Source organism: Micromys minutus, assembly GCF_963924665.1.
Source record: "Micromys minutus genome assembly, chromosome: 3".
Classification (NCBI taxonomy): domain Eukaryota; kingdom Metazoa; phylum Chordata; class Mammalia; order Rodentia; family Muridae; genus Micromys; species Micromys minutus.
In genome coordinates, this window is record NC_137972.1 from 68,506,739 (window position 1) to 68,531,443 (window position 24,705).

Here is a 24,705-nt window from a genome sequence, read left to right on the forward strand (position 1 = left end):
ACTCTGGCCATGTGTGGCTTCCTTTGTTGGATTCTGCATGCACCAATTTCTAGCTACTTCCATCCTGAGTTGAAGATGCTGGAACCCTAACAAGAAGAACCCTTTCTATCCTGGACTACTTGGCTTCCAAAATGTAAATCTCTGCTCTTTGTAAATTAGCTAATCTGTTTTCTTTCTTTCTGTCTTTCTTTTTTCCTTCCTTCCTTCCTTTCTTCCTTTCTTTCTTCCTTTTTTACTTTCTTCTCTCCTTCCCTCCTTTCTTTCTTTCTTTTCTTTCTTTCTTTCTTTCTTTCTTTCTTTCTTTCTTTCTTTCTTTCTATTGGATACACTTTATTTACATTTCGAATGTTGTCCCATTACCCGGATTCTTCTTCATATCCCCTATCCCATCACCCCGCCCCCTGCTTCTATGAGGATGTTCACCCACCCACCGATCCTCTCCCACCTCCCCACCATTACATTCCCCTACACTGCAGCATCAAGCCTTGGCAGGACCAAGGGCTTTTCCTCCCATTGATGCCCAACAAGGCCATCCTCTGCTACATGTGTAGCTAAAATCATGGGTCTATCTTTTGGATAGTGGTTTAATCTCTGGGAGCTCTGGTTGGTTGATATTGTTGTTCTTATGGGGTTGCAAACCCCTTCAACTCCTTCAATTCTTTCTCTAACTCCTCCATTAAGGACCACATTCTTAGTTCAATGGTTGACTGTGAGCATCCGCCTCTGTATTTGTTATGCTCTGGCAGAGCCTCTCAAGAGACAACTATATCAGGCTCCTGTCAGCAAGCACTTCTTGTGGGTTGATGCTAAGATGATATATGATTAGACAGAGTGGAGAGTTAGGTGGAGAAAAGGCTAGGAAAAGGAAGGAGGAGGGAGATTCCAGGAGGAATGAAGATGGAGGCAGATGTTTATGTCTCTCTTGGCGCATCTCTAGCTTAATGAGGTTATTATTATTTTTAAGGGTTTCTATGGGTCTTTTTATCTCATATAGAAGGTCAGTTTGTATGTTTATTAGTTGTAAGCTTATTGTGTAGAGGGTTTGTGGATTGAGAATTTGACATATAAACCTGTTAGATAAGCTACCGGGCTTTGGAGTCATGTCTGTATGGGGCGGTGGAGAAAAGGAACATGCAGGGCAGTTGTATCCACCCGGGACAGAAACAACAAAGGGGCAATAGAGTGAACCATGTCAGAGTATGTACAGGTGGTGTAAGGCCGCCAAGTTAGAGATCACAGCAATGCCAGATGGCAGACTGCGAGATAACAGGTTGAGCCATCCATTTAATATTTACTACAACACTTCATGGCATCAGAAATATTGTTTGGGTTTGGTGGCTGAATATGGGCTGGATCCCCAGGTGGGGAAGTCTCTGGATGCTCTTTCTTCAGTTTCTGCTCCAAGCTTTGTCTCCATATTTCTTGCTGACAATATTTTTGTTCCCCCTTCTAAAAAGGACAGAAGCATCCACACTTTAGTTTTCCTTTTTCTTGAGCTTCATGTGGTCTGTGAATTGTATCTTGGGTAATCTGAGCTTTTGGGCTAATATCCACTTATCAGAGAGTGCATACCTTGGGTATATTTTTGTGACTGGGTTGCCTCACTCAGGATGATATTTTCTAGATCCATCCATCCATTTGTCTAAGAATTTTATGAACTCATTATTTTAATAGCTGAGTAGTATTCCATTGTGCAAATGTACCACATTTTCTGTATCTATCCCTCTGTCGGAGGACATCTGGGTTCTTTCCAGCTCCTGGCTATTATAAGACTGCTATGAACATAGTGGAACATGTGTCCTTATTGTATGTTGGGGCATCTTTTGGGTATATGCCCAAGAGTGGTATATCTGGGTCCTCAGGTAGTACTATGTCCAATATTCTGAGAAACTGCCAGACTCATTTCCAGAGAGGTTATACCAGTTTACAATCTTACCAACAATGGAGGGGTGTTCCTCTTTCTCCACATTCTTACCAGCATCTGTTGTCACCTGAGTTTTTGTCATTTTGACTGGTGTGAGGTGGAATCTCAGGGTTGTTTTGATTTGCATTTTCCTGATGACTAAGGATGATGAACATTTCTTTAGGTGCTTCTCAACCATTTTATATTCCTCAGTTGAGAATTCCTTGTTTAGCTTTGTACCCCATTTTTAATAAGGATATTTGATTCTCTGGAGTCCAACTTCTCGAGTTCTTTGTATACATTGGTTATTAGCCCTCTATCAGATGTAAAGTTGGTAAAGATTTTTTCTCAATTTTTTGGTTGCCATTTTGTCCTAATGACAGTGTCCTTAACTTTACAGAAGGTTTGCAATTTTATGAGGTCCTATTTGTCAATTCTTAATGTTAGAGCATAAGCCATTGGTGTTCTGTTCCGGAAATTTTCCCCAGTGAGGATGTGTTCAGTGCTCTTTCCCACTTTCTCTTCTATTAGTTTGTGTGTATCTGGTTTTATGTGGAGATCCTTGATCCATTTGGACTTGAGCTTTGTACAAGGAAATAAGAATGGATCATTTTGCATTCTTCTGCATGCTGAGTGCCAGTTGAACCAGCACCATTTGTTGAAAATGCTCTCTTTTTTCCACTGGATGGTTTTAATTCCTTTGTCAACGATCAAGTGACATAGGTGTGTGGGTTCATTTCTGGATCATCAATTCTATTTCATTGATCTACCTGCCTGTCTCTTCACCAGTACCATACAGTTTTTATGACTGTTGCTCTGTAAAACAGCTTGAGGTCAAGGAGAGTGATTCTCCCAGAAGTTCTTTTATTGTTGGGAAATTTTCACTATCCTGGGTTTTTTGTTAATCCAAATGAATTTGCAAACTGCTCTTTCTAACTTTATGAAAAATTGAGTTGGAATTTTGATGGGGGATTGCATTTATCTGTAAATTGCTTTTGGCAAGATGGTCATTTATACTATATTAATAGTGATATTTTAACTTCTTTCTTTCCAATTTGTATTCCTTTGACTGTCTAATTGCTCTGGCCAGGACTTCCAGTACTATATTGAATAGGTAGGGGGAGAGTGGGCAGCCTTGTCTAGTCCCTAGTTTTAGTGGGATTGCTACAAGTTTCTCTCCATTTAGTTTAAATTGGCTACTGGTTTGCTGTATGTTGCTTTTAGGTATGGGCCTTGGATTCCTGGTCTTTCTAAGACTTTTAATATGAAGGAATGTTGAATTTTGTCAAATACTTTCTCAGCATCTAATGAGATGATTATGTGGTTTTTTTTTTTCCCTTTGAGTTTGTTTATATAGTGAGTTAAGTTGATGGATGTTCGTATATCGAACCATCTCTGCATCTCTGGGATGAAGCCTACTTGATCATGATGGATGATTGTTTTGATGTGTTCTTGGATTTGACTTGCAAGAATTTTATTGAGTATTTTTGCATCGATGTTCATAAGGGAGGTTGTTATTAACGAAGAAGAAGAAATAAAGAAACAAATGTAAGACTTTTTAGAATTTAATGAAAATGAAGGCACAACATTCCCAAACTTATGGGACATAATAAAAGCAGAGCTAAGAGGAAATCTCACAGCTCTGAGCGCCTCCTAAAAGAAGCTGGAGAGAACATACACTAGCAACTTGACAGCACACCTGAAAGCTCTAGAACAAAAAGAAGCAAATGCACCCAAGAGAAGTAGAGGGCAGGAAACAATCAAACTCAGGGCTGAAGCCAACCAAAAAGAACTATACAAAAAATCAACAAAACCAGGAGTTGGTTCTTTGAGAAAATCAGCAAGATAGATAAACCCTTAGCTAGACTAACCAGAAGACGCAGAGACAGCGTTCAAATTAAAATAGAAACTATCAGCCCTCCCCAGTCAGCACAGATTTGCCTTCAGTTTGTCTGACTGGTTGAAACATTGATTTTATTTTCTCGAAGAATTAACCCTTCCCCTGACAATCTCCAAATGGAGAGGGAATAGCATTTGTTGACATGTGGTTCCTTCCCTGACTTTAGTCAGTGAAACTTCACAGGAGTGGAAGGCAAACCTTTTGACCTTGTGAGTGAAGAGAGGTGGCTGGAGATAGGAGCAGGAGGCCATTCCTTCAGAGAATGAGTCTCTGCTTGCCAGAGTTGTCAAGCCTTAGTAAGAACTCCTTCGTCAATCCACACTGACAGACATTTAAAGCAAGACTAGCATCAAGGTTGTTTTAAATGAAGAAAAGGGATAGAGATGGCCCAGTATGCTTGGACTGGATTCCCATGCTAGGGCACAAGTGGAGACTGAGGCCCATGGTAGCTGGTACCATGATGCTTCAAGATGAGGGGGCCTTTGCAGGCCGAGGTGTGGCAACATGGGTGCATCATCTTCTGAAATGTTTTGACCCTAGAAGTGGTTCATTTGGGGAACTGGGGGGCCTACCAGGACCTCTCCATATCAACCCTGGGAGGCTTTTTGTCTGAAACACCTTTTCTAACACCGATAAGACTTTGCAGGCAGGGTCTCTTTCCTGTTTTAATAACCCATTATCAACTACAAAGTTGCTGCTAGTAAAAATATCAATTATCGCTTATGCAAGACTTGGCATGACTTGAAACCACATTCCACCCTCAGAACACCATAGTTGCTTTGAGCCAAAATTCAGAGAGGGTTTGAGGACAACTTGTATACACAATCGTTAAGTCGGCCAAAAGAATATATTTTTATCCTGTAAGTTGAATGCCAGCTAAGCAGTAATAATTACCACAAGAAGCTGTAATTTATACTAGGAAAAGAGGAGAATTTTTTGCTAAGCGATAAAAATTATGTATTGCTCAAGGCCCAGGGAATATAAAGCCTCCAAAGGTTCAAATGCATAGAAATATCAGAAAGAAGCCATTAGCTTAAACATTCTATATTTATTTTCTTTTATACTATGGATTTTTACTGCATCATAGACAGGCACTTTGTGTGTGTATGTGTGTGCCTGGTGCTTGAGGTCAGAAGAGGGTATCATATCACCTGGGACTGGAGTTACAGATGAGCCACTATAAAGGCTCTGGGATTTGAACCCAGGTCCTTTGCAAGAGCAACAAGTACTCTTAAAGACCAGACCAAACTTACCAGCCCCTAGCACTTGGTGAGAAAAATGACAAGTCTATACAATACAAGTTTTTTGAGCAGTTTATAGATGTAAACGGGTACAGCTATGTGCTGCATGCCCTTTTATTCAAGCAGGCTCACAATGCACCCATGAATAACCATGGTCCCTAAGGGTCTATCACACAGGGCATAAAGCTTCCTTAGTAGAGTACACATTGTGTGGTGGTGGTTGCACAGTGGCAGAATCACCCATGATGCACTTCTCAGGTTGTTCCTGGTGGCGAAGCAAGCATTGGGTAGCAGTGTTTAAGACTGACCAGTGCGGTATGTTCATCATTTCTTAGAAATACTCACCTCAGAGTGGGTCTTGGATTTTGGATGTGTCCAGAATGTGCCAACATGAATCCCCTCCATGGTCTCCCCCACCATCCCAATTGGCTCTCTGGTTGGAAAGAATGGTTGCCCTGAGTTTTGGCTTTGGCTAATCAATCTAAAATATGCTGAAGTTTGACTATCAATGGGTCTGCCTTAGGGCATGGTCTTCAGACTTCTAAGGGTATTCGAATTACATCGGAACACATAAGAATCCAAAAGCTGAGGTCAGGCTCCGTGCCAATGAACTTGGACATCTGGACTGTAAGAGCCAGAAACCAGTGTTTCTTTAGACTTTCTAGAAGAATCCACGGTGTCCCACATTTGAAATCCAGTGCTTTAGAGAAACTGACTTTGATCGTTCTTGCTCTTGTAATGCTAGATTTTGTCTTTCAAATTCTGTCCTGTCTCCCTGGTTTTAAGATGCATTAGGCTGGATATAAGCTGCTTTGAACCTGCCACGTACATCTATATTGATAAATGATCTATATTGATAAATGATCGTATGCTACTACTTGAGCTTACTGGGAAGCTGGCTCCAGAAGTGGGGTGCCCTCTGTTGTTAAAAGATGACGTCTCTGTTTTCATCACCAATGTTAGGAAAAGAATGAAGAGAGTGGGGGGGGTATGGCCCATGAAGGTGCAGCGAGGCCTGGGGGCAAGGGAGATGCCTCTGGAGAGGGGGGCATGTTGGGAATCCCTTCCACAGGATGGTATAGTACAGGATAGCATTTATTCAGGTCATGGGGGGAGTTAAGAGTATATTAGAGGCAGAGAGAGAGAGAGAGAGAGAGAGAGAGAGAGAGAGAGAGAGAGAGAGGAGAGGAGAGGAGAGGAGAGGAGAGGAGAGGAGAGGAGAGGAGAGGAGAGGAGAGAAATAGAGAAGTAGAGGCTGGCCATGAGCACATGGAGAGAGGGGGGAAGGGAAGGGGGAGAGCAAGGGAGAGAGGGAGAGAGAGAGAGAGAGAGAGAGAGAGGAGGCAGCAAGCAGCCCCTTTTATAGTGTCAGGCAAGTGGGGAGGAGCATCCCTGGCTAACAGAGGAGTGGGGTATACCTGACTGTTGCCAGGTAACTGAGGTGTGGGGTTTACAGAATCCCAACACCCTCATCATTTCAGTCACATATTTTCATACCAAGTGTCCTCCATGACCCTTGGTCTGTAGATGGGCTGATCCCTAGCTCTGTGATAGAGGACAGAACAGCAGGACTGGGACAGAGAATAAAAACACTGGGGTTTGTTTTGTAAAACAACTAGAAGGTGAACTGTTTCCAACAGAGGTTACTATTGTTTATTCTGTGACATAAAAGTACCTGGGGTGCCAAAGAAAGGTAGAAAGTTCAGCCATGGGAAGCTCATTGATGGAGGGGAAAAAAATCAATGGGGAACTGCAGCCCACAGTCTTAACTTCCCCAGCTGGTTTCTGAAGGGTGTTTGGTGCGCCAAAGTTTATGATACTCTGCTGTTTTGTCTGGCAAGCTTGTTGTCTATCTGTCTGTCTCTTTTATATTGGTCAGCTACTTATTTAATAAATGTGCTCATTGAAAACTGTAAGAATGGAGGGCCACAGAGAACAGACCCTTGAAGGAACACAGCATTTCCCCCTCCCTCCTTTCCCTACCCCCTGTTCCCCCACCCCCACCCCACACACACACCTCTCTGCTTGGAACTGTGGCTTGTGCCTTTAACCTGTATAACCTGGAGGTGTGTTCCCTGCATTCTGTGCTAAGGTGACCTTAAGAAACACCCACCTACTTCAGGAATATAGGCAAAGCGGACAGCACCCCCAAGGAGGGTAAAACCCTTTCAAAGAAATTCTGAGATCTAGCCAGACTGCATTGTTTTTTCCCTGTTGGTCTGAGTTTCAGCAGTTTACCAATACTTACCAACTCCTCTATTCTGGACCAGGCTATCACACGTTTCTGAGCTGCTCAGCTATAAGACAGAATGACAGGTTCTGCCTTTAGGGTGACTCAGAGAATCACAAGAGAGAGATGATGGTGGTCAGAGTTTGGGGTCATCACCCCAACCCTCAAAAGAATGAAGAGTCACTTTAAAGAGTGAAAAGACCTGTAAACTGGGCTTAGAGCAGGACGGGGCTCCGTATGAACCAACAGCAGAACAAAGCTTTGGACAGAGACGTGTTATGGGAATCCTGGGGATCATGAATGGGCTGAGGTTTCTCTATGGCCTGTGATGAGCATTTCACAGCCTGGGGAGGGGCGGGATCAATATATAGTCTCCTTCCCACTTCTTCTCCACCTTCCTGGCTGGGTGGACAAGGTGGAATCCAAATAATGAGTCCATAAAGCCCCCCTGATGATTGGTTTCGAATGAAGGCAAGGAGGTGATCCTCATTAGGAACAGGAAGCCCCATACTTAGGATTACTACTGCCTAAAGCAGCCTGTGTCCTTTGATGTCTCCAACAGGCCTTTGAACTTTGAGAGGCAGCAGGTTCCCCCTTTCTGCAGCCCCTCCCCGCCTTCAGCTAATCCCTTTTCCCTGACCTTTGAAGAAAGAGATGAAATGCTGGGGTCTGGATTCTCTTGCCCATTATAAGGCCACGCCAATAAGGAGCACACAGAGTCTGGAAGCTAGTAGGAGCAGAGGTTGGGGGTAGCCTTAGATTCCCACATCATTCTGAGTTTTGGGTTATTAATAAATTAACTAGCCTCACAACCATCCCCTTTCCCACTGGCTGAAAGATTTATTGTTGGGGCAGGGGGCGGGGGTTAAATCTAAGCTTCTTGGGAATCAAAGTTGCTGTATTTAAGTGGACTTGAAACTAATCAAGGGTGGCGCAAAGCCAGTTTATTATAGTAATGCACATCTATACAAATATGCATTATACATGTAGTCTGTGTGCATGATTGCAATAAACTGGTTTTGTATGTGCATATATAATATGTATATATGTATATAGTCTTTGTGTGTGTGTATGTGTATGTGTGCACACATATATGTGAAAGTACATCTGCCTATTGGTGCCTTCAGGGGCCCGAGGAAGATGTCTAGTTGCCCTGCTCTGTCCTATGTATGCTGTCCCTGTAAAACACAGGATCTTGCTAAATCTGGAGCTTGCTGGTTTAGGGCTATGTTGGCTAGTCTGCAGAGCTCTAGCAATCCTCCTGCCTCCACCACTGGAGCTACAGGGGCATAGCCACAGCCAGCTATTGTGTGAGTGCTCTGAATTTGAACTTCCTCATGCTGTGCTGTCAGTCTTTGCAAAGGATCCATCTCTTGGCCCCACCATGAGCATTTCTTCTATGTTACTGTACTGTCTCCTGTGTCGTGATGCCTTCAAGGCACCTGAGCTGGCAGCCCAGAAGCTATTTAATTATCCCTCTAAGTCCCATGGATAAATGTGCCTAAAATAAATAAAGGCACTGTCTCCTTCATAGTCACCATGTCCTTCAGGGCACTGGTTCTCAACCTGCCTAACACTGCGACCCTTTGTACTTTTTTAAAAATTTACTTTATTATTTTATGTATAGGCGCATACTGTAGCTGTCTTTAGACGCACCAGAAGAGGGCATCAGATCCCATTACAGATGGTTGTGAGCCATCTTTAGTTGCTGGGAATTGAACTCAGGGCCTCTGGAAAAGCAGTCAGGGCTCTCAACTGCTGAGCCATCTCTCCAGCCTGGCTGCCACCCTTTAATACAGTTCATCCTATTATGGTAACACCCCCATGATAAAATTATGTTGTTGCTACTTCATAAGCATAATTTTGCTACTGTTATGAATTGCAATGTAAGTATCTGATGTGCAGGTTATCTGATATATTGACCTCCATCCTGATATCAGGACCGACAGGTTACAAACCACCACATTCGAATGGGAGCTTCATGTGCCTAGCACTTCAGGCCTGTGTCTTTCTAGTAGAAAGCATTTGACAACTACGTACTGAATGAATAGCTAGAAACGGCTACCCTGTGTCTAGTCAGGGATGAGTGAATTGAGGTGCAGAGGTGTCGCTGACTAGGAGAAGGGACAGACGTCCATCCTGTGTCCTTCTTTTGTACCCTTTTCTCTGTCTCAGCATAATGATTTGAAATTTTGTTAGATTAGAATTAGAAACCCACTTGCGAGTGTCTTTTACATATTTGTAAATGCAATACAAAAACAAAATGTGCACACATGACTCACACATCTCAGATCCTCTGAAATAGTCAATATACATTATACATATATTACCTACTTTTGCCTAACCTCATATTGCCCAATTATAGAAAATACCACAAATACCAGTCTGTTATTGATCCCATCTAATGGAGGAACTGTGCTCCTTAGGGCAGTTCTCTGGACTCTTCCTCCCAACACCTCTAGCATTCATTTCTCCAAACCAACCAAGTGAGTTGAGGAAAGGCCAGACCTGACTGCTGTTTCCTTTCATCAAAATCTGTGAGCTTTTGAAAGACATGTTGGCTCAGAGACTTCAGAATCCAAAGCTTCCAGTATGGCAGCTTCCCCAAGTCTAGAACCCCTAGATGCCTCCCCTGGTAGTGCATGTCTCCAGTGTAGTGCATTGTGGTAGTGTTGCAGTAAATGTAAAAGGTGGCTTGTCCTTTTATCCTGAGCTTTGCCGGCTCCCGCACAGGGCCATCTGGCACTGCATGGATCTCTATCTTGGTTGCTCCAGCCCGCCTCTATGAACACAGGTATGGTTCATTCCACAACCCCTGCTGCTTCTGTCCTGGGTGGATACGACCTCCCTGGCGTGTTCCTTTCCTTTACCGCCCGGTACAAACATGATTCGCAACCATCAACTTATCAAACAGGTTTATATGTTAAATTCCCAATCCACAAACCATCTTCACTATAAGCTTACAACCAGCAAGCAAAGATATAAACCGCCCACCCAGAAAAGATAAATTAGACCCCTAGAAACCCTTAAAAATAAACATGACAGCCTCATCAAGCTAGAGATATGCCGAGAACACACACATCTGCCTCCATCTCCTCCTCCATCAGTCTCCGCCTCCTGCCTCCTCTTCCACCACCCTCCCAGCCTCTCCACTGTCCAATCATGTATCGCCTTAACATCAACTCACATGGGAGTTCTTTCTTGACTCCATCCATGGCATGCATTGAGATTTCTTGTAGCAAATCCAGATGAGGTGTGCTATTTTGTTTAAGATAAGATTTATCCAAAGCCATTAAGTTATTATTGCATTTGACATGTGAGGCACGAGGCCCATCTGTGCCCTCAACCTTACAGTCATTTATAGTTAAAATGACTGTGTCCTTAATACCACATATTTTCGTTAAATATAACATGGCCAGAAATAATACATGCCCTGGGACACAAACCTAAAATAACACAAAATTTTCAGTCAGGTAATCTTTAATTTAAACTAAAAATAACCTAAATAGTAGTTTATATAAACCTCAAGTACCAAGACACCCACCCACTGCCAATTCGAACTACATCTAACTGTAAACTTATGAGACACTTAGATAGCCTTTAAAGGATTCAAACCTGATCAACTGTGTGCTCTTTTAAATATGAGCCTCCAGAAAGCCAGAATCCCACTCTTAACTGCCCCTGCTGACTAGAACATTCCTATGGGAAGGTCACTGCTGAGGGGCAGCAAGGGGAAATGCTCACAGCAAGTGTCCTGCTCCTGTTGAGATCGATGCTATCAGGAACATAGCCCATGGACCACACCATCAACTTCTCTGAGTGCTCGTATAATGATACTGTGTGTCTCCTGAGGGACCAGGCTCTCTGCCCAGGATATGATAGTGAGGGACAAGGAGCCTCTTTCCATTTATAACTGACTGAATCCATAGGAAATTGGATGAAGTCCCAGGCATGACCTTTCATCCTGGTTGAAACCAGGGGATCAGCAGTATTCTTACTTGAAAATCCATCCTACTATCAGATATATTGTCATGCACTTACCTACCACACTACAAAAACAAAGAAAAGTCCATGACAGAATTAAAACGAGGAAGACAATTACCTTTATGTCCTGTTTTATGACTGGTATGTCCATCCCCACATCTGCTGTTCCTATCACCTCACCTCTTCTTTCTCGTTCTCTGTTCTATACATCACAGTGCACCCACATGATCACGTCTTCATTTATCTGCATATAGGCTGTACACTAGGATCTGTAATGATTTTTTTTTCTTTATGAGATTGCATGACATTTAATATTATACATCCTCAGACCATTCACCACTCATTTCCCCGAAAATTTTTGTAGTTTCAGTTTTCTTTGGAGCTAAGTATTCCGTTTTACATATGTATTTGGTTTCCACTATCTGTTCTTCCGTTGGAGAGCAACTAGGCTCCATTTCTTTGCTTTAGTGATTAAAGCAACAGTCAACATGGGTGTGCAAATACCTCTGTAGTAAGGTATGGATTTCTCTAAGCCCCAGAGTAAAACAGCTGGATATAAGAGTAGAATTATCTGTGTAGAAGTTCATTGAGATATGTAAACTTTGGGTTTTATATTAATTATTAAAGAAAACATACTCAACCCTGGCTGCTTGGGAGATGCTTGCAGAGAGGTGTATGTTAACTGATAGAGAACAATGGTAGGTCAGGTTGCCTGGTGTGTTGGTTCTGCATAAGACTGTGGCCCATTATACAAGGCAGAAGATGCCACTGCTTTGGGCTGATTATTGACAGAAGGGTAGGGGAGAGGCTATAGAGAGGCTCCTATAAGCAGATCTGGGGCTTCTAAAGGGACTTAACCATTTCTCAAAATAAGAGAGGGCTGTGTGTAGTTGACAAATGCCAAATGTGGTGATGTTTGCTTGCTGTGTTCTCCATGCTGTGACTAGCAAGGTGTTCTTTCCTTGGGGTTATTGCACTAGAACAGTGTCCTTTGTGAAAGGAGATCTAAAAGGCAAGCGAGTTAGGCAATCAGAGACCCCGAGTTTGTCCTCAGAGTACCAGTGCACATCACAAACTGGGTCCCTCCCTACCTTGAATGTGGTCTTGCCAATGGAAGCAAGGAGAGAAATGTTCATCCTACTTTCTTATATATCCTAGGACCACCCATTCAGGGGTGATACCAGCCATATCGGTCTGGGCCCTCCCACATCCGTCAAGAAAATTGCTACAGATTTGCCCACAGTCTAATCTGATGGAGGAATGTTTCTCATTTGAGGTCCCCTTTTACCAGATGCCCCTAGCTTGTGTCGAATAGGCAAAATGCCAACCTGCAGAGACGTTTAAGTGGTTTCCAGGTTGGCTATTGTCATCAATACCAAAACAATATAAGAATGCAGATCTCAGATCTGAATTTTACTCTTTTGGAAAAATACCCAGAGATGAAATATCTGGATCATACACTAGGTTCGTAGTTCTGTGTTTATTTTTTAGGACACCTCCATGCTGTTTTCCACAACAGAAGTAACTCTGACTTGCATCCTGACCATCAGGTACTGGATTTGAAGCACCCCACATCATCTTAGGCACTGGCTTCATCACAACAGGCATAGGTGAAAGCCATTTGCAATGGCTTGCATCTTCCTGGTACAAATAGGTTGTCATTAAGAGCATCTCTTTCACAGATGTGATGACTTTTATATATTGTCTTTGGAAAAATGGCTGTTCAAGTCTTCAGCCTGCATCTCAAACTCAGGTTATAAGGGGATTCTTTTTTCAATTGACTTAATAGGACTCGCTTGTGTATTTTGTAAATAAACTTTTCATGTTGTGCTAAGTTAATGTTTCCCAAGTTGTAGGTTGCATACTAGATACCTTTGGGAGTTGCAGACTAGATATCTGGCACACCAGATATTTACATTACATTACAATTCATACCAGTAGCAAGTCACAGTTATGAAGTTAATTATGAAGATAATTTTGTGGTTGGGGGTTCTATATCATGAGGAACTGTATTAAAAGGTTGTAGCATTAGGAAGGTTATGGACCTTCTGTCCTAAGTGAAATGACTCAGCCACAAAAAGAACATACTGTATGGTTCAATTGTGGTGTAAGGGTGGAGTGGTGGTGGTGAGTGCAGAGACAAGCCACACTTTTGGCTCCAAGGTGAGTAAGGTCTGAGAGCCAATCATGGCCCGTGAATGTAATTAACACTACGAAACTGAAGACTCAGGAACTTAGAACAAGAATGCTACAATCTCTTTCCATAACAACAAAAAGGTTAAAAAACTTAGGATTGAGGAAGTGACTCCATTGTACAATGCTCGCCTACCATGTGACCCTGATCTCAGGCCAATAACGCAAAATAAAATTGTCTCAAGTTTATTGTTTTTAGTCAGGGCATCGTGTTGGGCACCTTTAATCCAAGCACTTGGGAGGCAGAGGCATGTGAATTTCTGGTCTATAGAATGTGTTCTAGGCCAGTGAGTGCTATGAGATCATGTCTCAAATACAACCAAAGCAAACCTCAAGAAGAAATAAGCCTACGAGGAGAAACTTGATTTGAAAATTGCTTTTTCATGCATTTATAGATAAGTAGATGCTTTCTGTTGCCCAGTAAACAGAAAAGTTTATTTTAACAGGGAAAAAAAGGAAAACAGAGGAACTGCTTTGAAACAGAGAATTTACTTCATACACCTAAATGACCATAGGACCGTATCGGAATTGTTCTCATTGGACAGGATTATCCAGCCTTTCCCTAGGTTTCCCTTTGACCCTTAACATTCGGGAGAGTGGTACCCAGCCAGGTAGATGGAGATTGTAGGACCAGAGGTTCTCATCCTGTGAGCACACTTAGCACAAGGATGAGTATCTGATATTTGGTGCACATTGTGTGCTCTCAAACAGGTAATCCATTTGGTAAATATTTACTGGGGCTTGCTAGAGGCCAACCTCTGGGGAAGCCGTGCTAAGGGGAGGGTTAACAAGGGGGAGGCTCTCGATTTGACAGCCTCTGAAGCTCTGTGAAGAGTTCTGTGAGGGACAGAGAGGCCAGCAGCAAGCAAGAGAAAGCAGCAGCAGCTCTTCTGGTCCTCCTGGCTGGCTAACCAGTTACCTGCCAAACTGGTCCAGGTAGAGAAATATTTAAAAATTATACTTAGGTGCTTTAAACGACTTAACTTAAAGTTTATAAAACATGTATGCTGTGTTCCAGTTTAGTAAAAAAATATGTTATATCATAAATAGTTTGGTTTGTTTGGTAGTCTTTCTTCTGTGATTTGGTTTTGTTGCAGCGAGAGGAAGGTGTATATCCTAGTGACCCCTATTTCTCCCCCTTCCTTTTATACATTTCTTTGTTTCCTTCCTCCCCCTTCTCTCATTGAACCCAAGGACTTGGGTATGCTAAGCCAGTGTCCTGTCACCAAGTCACCTCTGTAGCTACTCCAGTCTCTTTCATATATGTATTTCTATAAGGAGAAGGAAGTCTGGGGCCATATGTCTATGATTTATTCTTCATCCTTTACTGTTCTCCTGCCCAGAGAACATATATTTTAGTTACCAGTTGTTTTCATGAAAACAACTTTATCTTTGCCCTCAATACACCATGACATCCTTTGTATGAACTGAGGTTGTAGATGTCACTGGCATGTAAGGATTGGAGAGTATAGTTAACCATCCTCAGCTGCTGAGAACAGATAGATAAACCATGCTGGCCATGAGCACCAGGGATGTGGCTTTGGCTAGGATCCGGGCAGGGTAGCATCTATACACACATGCATGTGTAATAGTGACTAATGGGGATGCAGAAAGGACACGGTGACATCCTTGGATGATCTTGGCATGAAGTAGCAGCCAGGATAAATAGAGAGGTAGTAAGAGATGCTGCAGACAAATAGGAAAGAGCAGCCCAGAGAAAGCGTTTGGAACCCCTGCCAACCATCACCTCTTCTCCTGGACTAATGGTGATTTGACTTAGAGATAGCATCTTTTGTCCATCCGGTCTTCTTCAGACACATTCCCTGGCACTTGAGAAACATCTGATATTTCTCAATGAATCAAAAAATACGTGGTTGTATTCTTTTCTCAAACACGCTGGGTTTCTCTCCCGGAAGTTGTTATCAGCAAGCTGTGAACAAACCAATCTTACGATCTTGTGTGATCCTCACCTCAGCTCAGCTCACCAGTGTGAACATGTGGATAAACTAAGGGCAGTGTTGAGGTCAGTGTTTGGTGGGACTCCTCCATAAAGGGATCTCCCAGTGTCCCTCAGGTAGAGTTGACAAGCAAGGTCACAGGACCCAGGGAACACAGGGTGATAAGACACAAGGGTCACTCTGATTCTTCTTCTATGTCTCTTGTGGATGGTGACATTTTTTTCAGCAAATCAGCCAACATACAAAGAGTTATGAAAAATAACAAAGTCTGAGTTGTCCTTGAGTTTGCAGCCTTAAGGCCATAATCTTCAGAAACTCGGTTTCTGATGTTTTTCACTGGCTCTAAGCACAGTGTAGTTCATTTCTAATGAATACAAAACTTTAGACCACTAACATAATGGCATTTAATGGGAGATACCAAGTCAGTTCATCAGAAGGCTGGACATTATTAACTGGCACATCATTAAGTGTCATGCTTAGGAATTCATTCATTTACTGGTTAATGTCATTTTGCTCAGTCTTCATACATTCTGTAGTCAAACCACCTCATCTTCTGTATAAACTCCTGACTGTGGTCTATTGTATGAGAACATTATCACCCTACCTACATTGCTCTTTGTACTCTAAACTTGACTTACACTCGGCCCAAGGCCTAGAAATGGGGTGTGGTGAGGCGTAGCATCTCACACTCTTCCTCCTTCTCTTTGAACAGCCTGGGAATGAACCACGATGATGACCACTCATCCTGTGCTGGCCGGTCGCACATCATGTCTGGAGAGTGGGTGAAAGGCCGGAATCCCAGCGACCTCTCTTGGTCATCCTGTAGTCGAGATGACCTTGAGAACTTTCTCAAGTAAGTCTTTGAGCACATTTTATAACATCAACAACAGGATGTTTTTCCAAAAGACCAAAGATGGGCAGCTCAGCCAGTGCGAGAAATAAATCTTTGGGTGAATTCTCATCTGGTTTGGGGTGTGCTCAGTGCAGAGTGTCCTATAATGGGCCAAGGCCTCTTCCTGAGGTTGTAGCTGGTTTGATGTCGAGTGTCCAGTAGGGAATCATTAAATGGATGGTAAATGAAATATCAACCCAGTGACTCTGTCTTGCCCTTCTCTGCTGATCTGTAACCATGAATGGGGACCACTGTAGGGACAACTTGCCTGCTGTAGAACTGAGAAATTGCTACTTGCTGATGCTGCCTCCCTTAATGGGACTGCATTTGCTGGGGATGGGTCTTCACACTTGCCTCTTTTGTGGAGGAAGAGGTCTGTTTCTCTTACTAGCCCTTTCTTTCTAGAGAATGTCTATGCTTCTCAGTTCTCATATTTTCATGAAACAGCTTCTAATCTAGTTTTAGACCCATGTTAAAGCAACCTGTCTTAGGGCTATATTTACAGTGCTAATTTATGGGCCCTGGATGCTTCTCTACTTCCCTGTGTTAACATGCACCTGAAGTGGAAATAGAAGTGAGCCAGTGAGTTTCACTGGAGTTTGATAGAGGCTCTATCTGACAGCGCCCAGGGAATGTGGGCTAAAGTAATTAAAGGGTCTTCTACTTGTTTCCTGAGGATGGAAAAGTTGTTTAGTAAATGGACTTAGAAATTAATATACTCATTAGAGGATAGTCTACTTCCACTGAGTATTGCAATTACTGACTCATAATAAAGCATTGGAAGCCACTTGATGTTTTTTTCATATCACCCAGAAGGGTCAGAGTGACAAGATGGCATGTCTTACATTTGCTCAGGGTCATTGTGCTCTCACTGGTGATGACCTGTGACTGATCCTGGAAGCTATGGGTTAGCTTCAGCTGTAGACAGATAGACGGTAGATAGATAGATAGATGATAGATAGGTAGATAGATAGGTAGATAGATAGATAGATAGATAGATAGATAGATAGATAGATAGATAGATAGATAGATAGATGAATTACATACCTTCCTTTAAGGGTTTTGGCAAGTGTCTGGCTTCATCTGCCTTGCTTTAAAGTTAGAAAATAAAAGCCCTGGACATTTTATCTGCTAGCAGCTCCTTTTGGGGAAATGTATATCCCACTGTAAATGAACATTCTCTTCCTGGTTGAAATCTGGAAGTTCTTGGCAGAATGAGCCCCAGGCCTGCCTTCCGTGACAGCAGGAGGTATGCTTGGGTAAGACATCAAATCTGACATACTTGCTTTGGCCCAGCAATTCCTCAAAGAGACTCCATACTGTCAGAAATCACAACTTTGGGTTTAATTAAAATAAAAGAATCTTAATTTGCACACTTTTTGGTTCATGGTAACTTTTGGTCAAAGCCATTTTTAAAGGCAATTTAGAGTATTCTGATTTCTTTTTCTTACAACTTTATTTAAAAAAGAGATACATGTACAGATTTTTTAAAGCATTTTGGCACAAAAATATATGAACATATTTTTGTCAGTACTTGATTTTTTTAAAGGTTTGACAGTATGCATTGAAATCTTACTAGTTATCATAAGCATAAAGTATATGTAAAACAAAACGTAACATAGAAATAGTCAAAGTTTTCTTGGTATGTATAGATTAGACATAATAATTTTTAAATACGAAAAATTGCCATAAGGCTATGTTCTTAGCTCTTGAGTTACTTAAGTTGTATGTGTACCCCACTCTGAGTGGGTGCTGTACACTTGTTGTTGTTGTTGTTGTTGTTTTCCCCCAATGGACTGAGGCTTTCACATTTTAGCCTTTCTTGTTTTGAGCTTCATATGATCTGTGACTTGTTTCTTGGGTATTCAGCACTTTCTGGGGCTAGTGTCCAATTATCAGTGTCTGTATATTATGTCTGTTCTTTTGTGACTGGATTACCTCACTCAGAATGATATTCTCTAGATACATTCATTTTCCTAAAACTTTCATAAAGTCATTGTTTTGAGTATTCTAATTTCAAAAAGGACTTTTTCAAACTCTCCTAAGAAAGTCCACGCGCTTCATCAGAGCTGTTCCTAGGGTTCTACCAAGTGGCCAGTTCTGCGTTGTCTTCAAAGAAGAGACCCACATTTAGCCATATAGTACATGAACTCACGAACCAAAAGGGTAAATCCTGGTGCCCAGCGCTGAGGCTATTGTCCCACAAATCATCGGAGGCACATCCTTCTCAGAGGCTAAGCACAAAGATGGGGCCAGAACATTTGGAGACTGACCTGCTTCTTGCCTTTTTCAGATCCAAAGTCAGCGCATGTTTACTGATCACTGACCCCAGGAGCCAGCATGCCCTGCGCCTTCCACACAAGCTGCCAGGCATGCACTACAGTGCCAATGAGCAGTGCCAGATTCTGTTTGGCACCAATGCTACCTTCTGCAAAAACATGGAGGTGAGCAACCAGGGAAGGGTCGACTTGGGGAGCTGCACAAGCTCAGTAGTCCCTCTGCAGGTCCAGACGCTGAAAGCCATGGATGTCTCAGACATAGCCATGCATGTGACCGTGTGTATGGACCAGCGTGAGGGTATGTCCATGTGTATACATCCTCATGGTACTTGCACAGGTGTGCCCATATAACCAACCATAAAGACACGCCCCACACACGTTTGCAAGTATCTGTCCTGTACATGGCCACTTGTAGCTTGGTGTTTTGGTATGAAATCTTTAGGAGGAAAGAAATCTAGTCATGCTTCTTAAAAATAGTACGATGTCACCAGATTTCAAATCATGCCCAGCTAATGAAGAGGGCTAAAATCTGGAGTGGAGAAGGAAATGGTGCCCACAAAGACCTGGGGTCAGTGGTTACCTTGTTCCCCAAAGGGTTTGACCCAGGACTGGGAGATGAAGCGTGTCAGGCAGAGGTGCCCCAGCCAGCATAGGATCGATGAGTCAGGGACTAGACAGAAACCATTTTCCTGTTCTGTGAGTTAATGACACAGCCTTGCATGGTGAGATGACAGATAAAGGGACACACGTGTACTGGGGTCTCACAGTTTCCCAGATCGGATGCTTTTCTTGCACCATCACACAGAACTCTGACTTCTACAACACTCCAGGCAAAGCTTTTGGACTCAGCTTTTACAGATGAGGAGAGGGGATGTATAGTCAAAGTAAGGGAGGCAGCAATGCATCCCATACTGGAGAAGCCAAAGAAGGCTGGCATCATTTAAAGACAGACCCAGGGGGAAAGGTCACCTGACATTCTTTCTTGGCTCAACAGTGTCATTCCTTCACAGAGGACAGCTAGGTGGAGAGATCAGCACTGCAGTGCTGCCACCTTCTCCTCAGTGGTTCTCAACCTGTGGGTCCTGATGCTGTGGAGGGAAAGGTGTCAAAGGCCTTTCACAGAGGTTGCATATCAGATACTGTCTTAGTCAGGGTTTCTATTCCTGCACAAAACGTCATGATCAAGAAACAAGTTGGGGAGGAAAGGGTTTATTCAGCTTACACTTCCACATTGCTGTTCATCACCAAAGGAAGTCAGGACAGAAACACACACAGGGCAGGAACGTGGAGGCAGGAGCTGATGCAGAAGCCATGGATGGGGTACTGATTGCTGGCTTGTTTCCCCTGGCTTATTCAGCCTGCTTTCTTATAGAACCCAAGACTATCAGCCCAGGATGGCACCACCCACAATGGGCTGGGCCCTCCCACCCTGGATCACTAATTGAGAAAATGCCTTACAGCTGCATCTTATGGAGGCATTTCCTCAAGAGAGGTTCAGCTCTCTGTGATAACTCCAGCTTGTGTCAAGGTGACACACAAAACCAGCCAGTATGATAATACCCTGTATATCAGATACCTACATTACAGTTCATATCAGTAGCAAAATCATAGTTAAAAAGTATCCGGGAAATAAATGATTTGGGATCACCACAACAGGAAGCACTAGATGAAAAGGCCTCAGTATTAGGAAGGTTGAGAGCAACTGTCCTAGAAGCTCAGAATCCTCTTCATTTATTCCTTCTAACCATCAGGAAATAGAGCACATTAAACGGGCATCTTCTAGCCTGTCACTGGGTGAGGTAACTAGACATGAGTAGGGGAAGAGGGTAGCCTAGTGGTGGGGACTGGTGGCTGCTAGCCACAGTCACCACTGATCACCATTCCCTCTGGCGATTTAGTGGTTGTTATAGGATTCTGAAGCCAGCTGGAAGTGACTGTTGACCCAGTAGATAGTGTCCCAGTTAGACTCTTCTTCTGCGGAACACGTGACAGAAGGCCCATGCTTCTCTGAGATACCCTGAATGCTGAGAACATGGGGTATGGTGCCCTATGCCTGGGTACACCTCCTTGTCAGATGTACGCCAGAACGGTGCCGTGATTCTGGGCTCCTAAGTCACTGCATCCTCAGCCTTCCATGCCCTCTTTCAGCATCCATGCCTGCTGTTTCTCCTGCCTGGAGCATAAGCTCTCACTACCAGCTGACCCCATCCCATACACCAGGCCCAAATCCTCCTGTTCTCTCTGGAACCCACCAGAAAGCTCATGGCAAGGTCACAGCCAGCTGGTCCAGGCTGGCGCTTTCCAACTACCTGCTTATCTGAAGGACTCATTCTTTGTTTTTTTGTTTCAGTTTCAAATGTTACCTTCTCAGTGTTTCAGTTTCAAACGTTATACTCTTGTTACCTTTCCAGACCCTTTCTAGGAAAGCCCTGCTTCCAAATGCTTACTGCTTTTTAAAATGGAAGGCATCCTCTCCTACTGGAAATAATTACAAACAATTAAAAATAATTAAGAACAAAACACATAAAATGGTGAGCTTTCAAGACATCGGCTGTCAAACAGCCAAGGCCTTCAATGACTGAGAGGTCATTGAAGAAATAGACTGAAATAGAGGAGCCCCGTGGCTCCGCTCACCTTTAACCTGGTCTGCCTCAGCCTGTGCCCAGAGAGGAGGAAGGGGAGAGAGCTACAGTGGTTATACAGAGGAACAGCCTTCCAAGAGTCTTCGGAACTAACAGATGGAAGAGCTCTTTTATTCACTGTAACAAAATGCCTCTCCTCCCAGAAACAGCCTGTATGTGATGGGGTTTACTTGGGCTCCTCATTTCAGAGTTAGTCCTGATGGAAGTCATGCTAGCAGAAGCATCCATTCATAGCAGGAGGAACGAGGTGTTAGCTCCTTACACACTGGTGAATCGGAAAGCAGAGCTGTTTAGTTATAGATCAGGGGTGGGCATAACCCTCAAGCAACTCCTGCAATAACCTAATTTCACACTATATCCCCAAAGTTTCACAAGTTCCCCGAGCAGGTGTTCAAACCTATGGGAATTAGTTGCATTCAAACCATAACAGACCACAGAAAACCTTGGAGACCTGTAGAGGATGCCCCTTGACTACTCAGCTTAGTGCAGTGCATGTGAGTGAAAAAAACCTCAAGGCTCTACAAACAACTGAAGGTTAGAGGAAAGCTTCTCAGGGCCTCCTGTAGGCATCAGGTAGAACACACGGGATTCAGTTTCAGGAGCGGTGCTATCAATATTAGTCCTCCACCAACATGCTAAGCGTCAAGATCTGAGAGGATCAAACTTGCAATTAGCTTGCATGATTTGTGAGCTGGGAAGATGACCCACTTAGCTAAGTACTGTTGTGCAAGTCTGAGAACCTGTGTTTGGATTCCCATTATACACACTGAGGCCAGGTATGACAGCATGTATCTATATAACTCCACAGCTTATCTCTGGAATTTGCACACATGTGCACACTCAGGCAGGTGCACGTGCTCGAGCACATACACACACACATATTCCACATGAATTAAAAAAATTTTAACATTAACCAATGTTAGAACAAATTTAGATAATAGAAAACTACTCATTACTCAAAAACCAAAACTACAATGTCTAGTATCAAAAAAAAAAAAAAACCAAAACAAAACAAAACAAAACTGGTCCAGAAATGGCACAAGACACTAGAACAACAATTGTAATAATAAAACATATTTTGGACTATAGAAATGTTATCTACCTGGACTTTCTGGAAAGAAATATTGCAAAGTCTTAGATGAAAGATCTCCCAGGCAAGACTGGTGGTTAATTAGACATCATAAGAGAGGGAGTTAGTAAGTTTAAACATGAACTAACCAAAACTTTTGAAAATAAAACACCAAGAGGAAAAAAATACTGAAAACAAAAGAAAGCAAAACAAAATGTTCTACTAAATATAAAGGCTATCTTTGAAAGGAGACGAAGAGAAGGTGAGAATGGTGAATGACTGAAACTTGCCCAATTTGATTAAAATATTGAGAAAACAGGTCAAAGAAGGTATGTGAACCACAAATACAAGAAACTAGAAAATCTAGACCAACATTCATCATAATTAAATTATAGGTTCCAGCAAGAAAGTTTAGTGGGAAAAGAAACTTGCTACCAAGTCTTATGACCTGAATTCTATCCCTATGACCCACATTGGTAGAAGAAAACTTTCTGCCACATGTGCAAATGCACACGAAAGTAAGTAAGTAAGTAAATCAATAAATAAATAATACAAAAGCAGTATCAAAGATAAAAATCATAAAATCAACCAGGTGATGAAAGACAAGTATACAGTGAATACCTTTCTCATTATAAACAATGCAAACAGATAAAGTGTAGAGCAGTCTCTTACAGTATTGGAAGAAAAACATCTGTTAATGTAAAATTCTATACCCAGCAAAACTATCACTCAGAAGTAATCGTGACACTCAGGCTTTCTGTTATACCAAAGCTGGAAAATTCCCCAGGCACAGACCTGCACTATGAGGAATAATGTGTTCTTTTCAGCAAAAGAAAGATATTGGGTAAAAACCTGTTTCTAAACGAGAATTAAGAGCCCCAGGAATAGCCTCTAAGTTGGTAAAATGTGGTTTATATAAACATCTATACATGTCTTTAAAATAGCACTGATCATTTTATAAAAAGAACAATAATGTTCTTGTGGTAGACCTCCATGTACAAAACCCCAAAGCCTCTGCCTGTTGTCCACAGTATAAGAGATATCTGAGGTGTGATTTGTCATCCTCAGATGGGGACATTGTCCTGGATCATCTCTGCTGGTCTGATGGGCTCAGAATTGTCATCCAAACAGATGCACAGTGACTAGGTGATAAAGTGGCAGTGGGAGCAGGAGATTGGCATGAGGAGTGGGCACGAGACAGGACATGGGTTCATCTAGAGAGTCAGCAGAAGAGGCTGAGACACCTGCATCCTGAGGAAGGAGCCAGACTTGCAGGTGCCTTGACTTTAACCCTGTGAGAGTGATTTTATATTTCTGACTTCTAGAACTACCAGACAACTGTGTTGTTTTAAACTAGTCATTTGTTTTTATCAGCAATAGAAAGTGAGGGTCTCCAGTGGGAACTAATTCACTCAAAGATATGACATATGACATTTGCCAGAAAGAAAGCAACAGAAGTGTGGTGCTGCAAGATTTTTATGCATGAAGAGAAATAAAGAAGCCCTTCTTTGACTACAAATTCACTTTCCAAGGTTTCATTAGCACAGTCAAACATAGTCCAAAAAAATGCTAAGAAGAAATTCCCAGAAATTAGCAGTTTGAAATAACTTTTGTCACTTTGTTGGTAATTGTTTTTGCTAATCTCCATCTCCTTGCTGTGCTCTTTAAATTCAACTTTATAATAGCTATATATAGGAAAGAAGCACTATATGTAATGTTAGATACAATTGTGTGTCTTAAGATAACACAGATTTAGTAAAGACTCACAATATCAGCTACAAAACAACCAGTTAACAGAGGAAAGTGCATGCAACTGTATATTGCTTTTTTTAAGGTTAGCAAGCAGAAGAGCAATAAGGATGGATTTTAGATATGTATTCTAAATGGCACTCCATCTCATTCAGAAAGTAAAGCAATGCATGTGTCTCGGATCCTGAAGACAATATTCATTTAGGTGTGAGACTTCCTACAACCCACAACCCTCCCCAGACTCCATGTAGACAGCACTAACTATCCAATCCATGTACATCTCAAACAGTCTCCTCTGGATTCAAAAATAACTACGCTATGGGCCAGAGAGATGGCTTGGTAAGGAAAGCGCTTACTGTACAAGCCTAAAAAAATTGGCTCCAGGTCTCCAGAACCCACATAAAAGTCAGACACAGCAGCATATCTGTAATTCTGGTACTGTTATGGAGACATTGGAGGTTGGTGTTGGAAAATCCATGGAAGTTCATGGGCCAGACAGATGTACATAAACATGAAACAAGACAGAACTTGTCTCAAATAGGGAGGGAGGTGAGGACCAACATCCAACACTGGCCACTGGCTCTGCACTACACACACACACACACACACACACACACACACACACACACTGAGGGGGTGGGGTGGGAAAAATTGCTTTAGGGTTT

General features: G+C 42.5%; 1 protein-coding gene across 1 annotated transcript in view; it reads left to right on the forward strand.

Annotated features, from left to right (window-relative positions):
* The window catches only part of ADAMTS17 (ADAM metallopeptidase with thrombospondin type 1 motif 17), a gene marked incomplete at both ends in the record, with an annotated part of 292,773 nt that overhangs the window by 134,420 nt on the left and 133,648 nt on the right, over positions 1-24,705 (forward strand). Inside the window, 2 exons of the mRNA XM_080913724.1 lie at positions 16,122-16,262; positions 18,595-18,745. Of these exons, the coding sequence (XP_080769850.1) occupies positions 16,122-16,262; positions 18,595-18,745 (292 nt within the window). The remainder of the gene's footprint in view (positions 1-16,121; positions 16,263-18,594; positions 18,746-24,705) is intronic.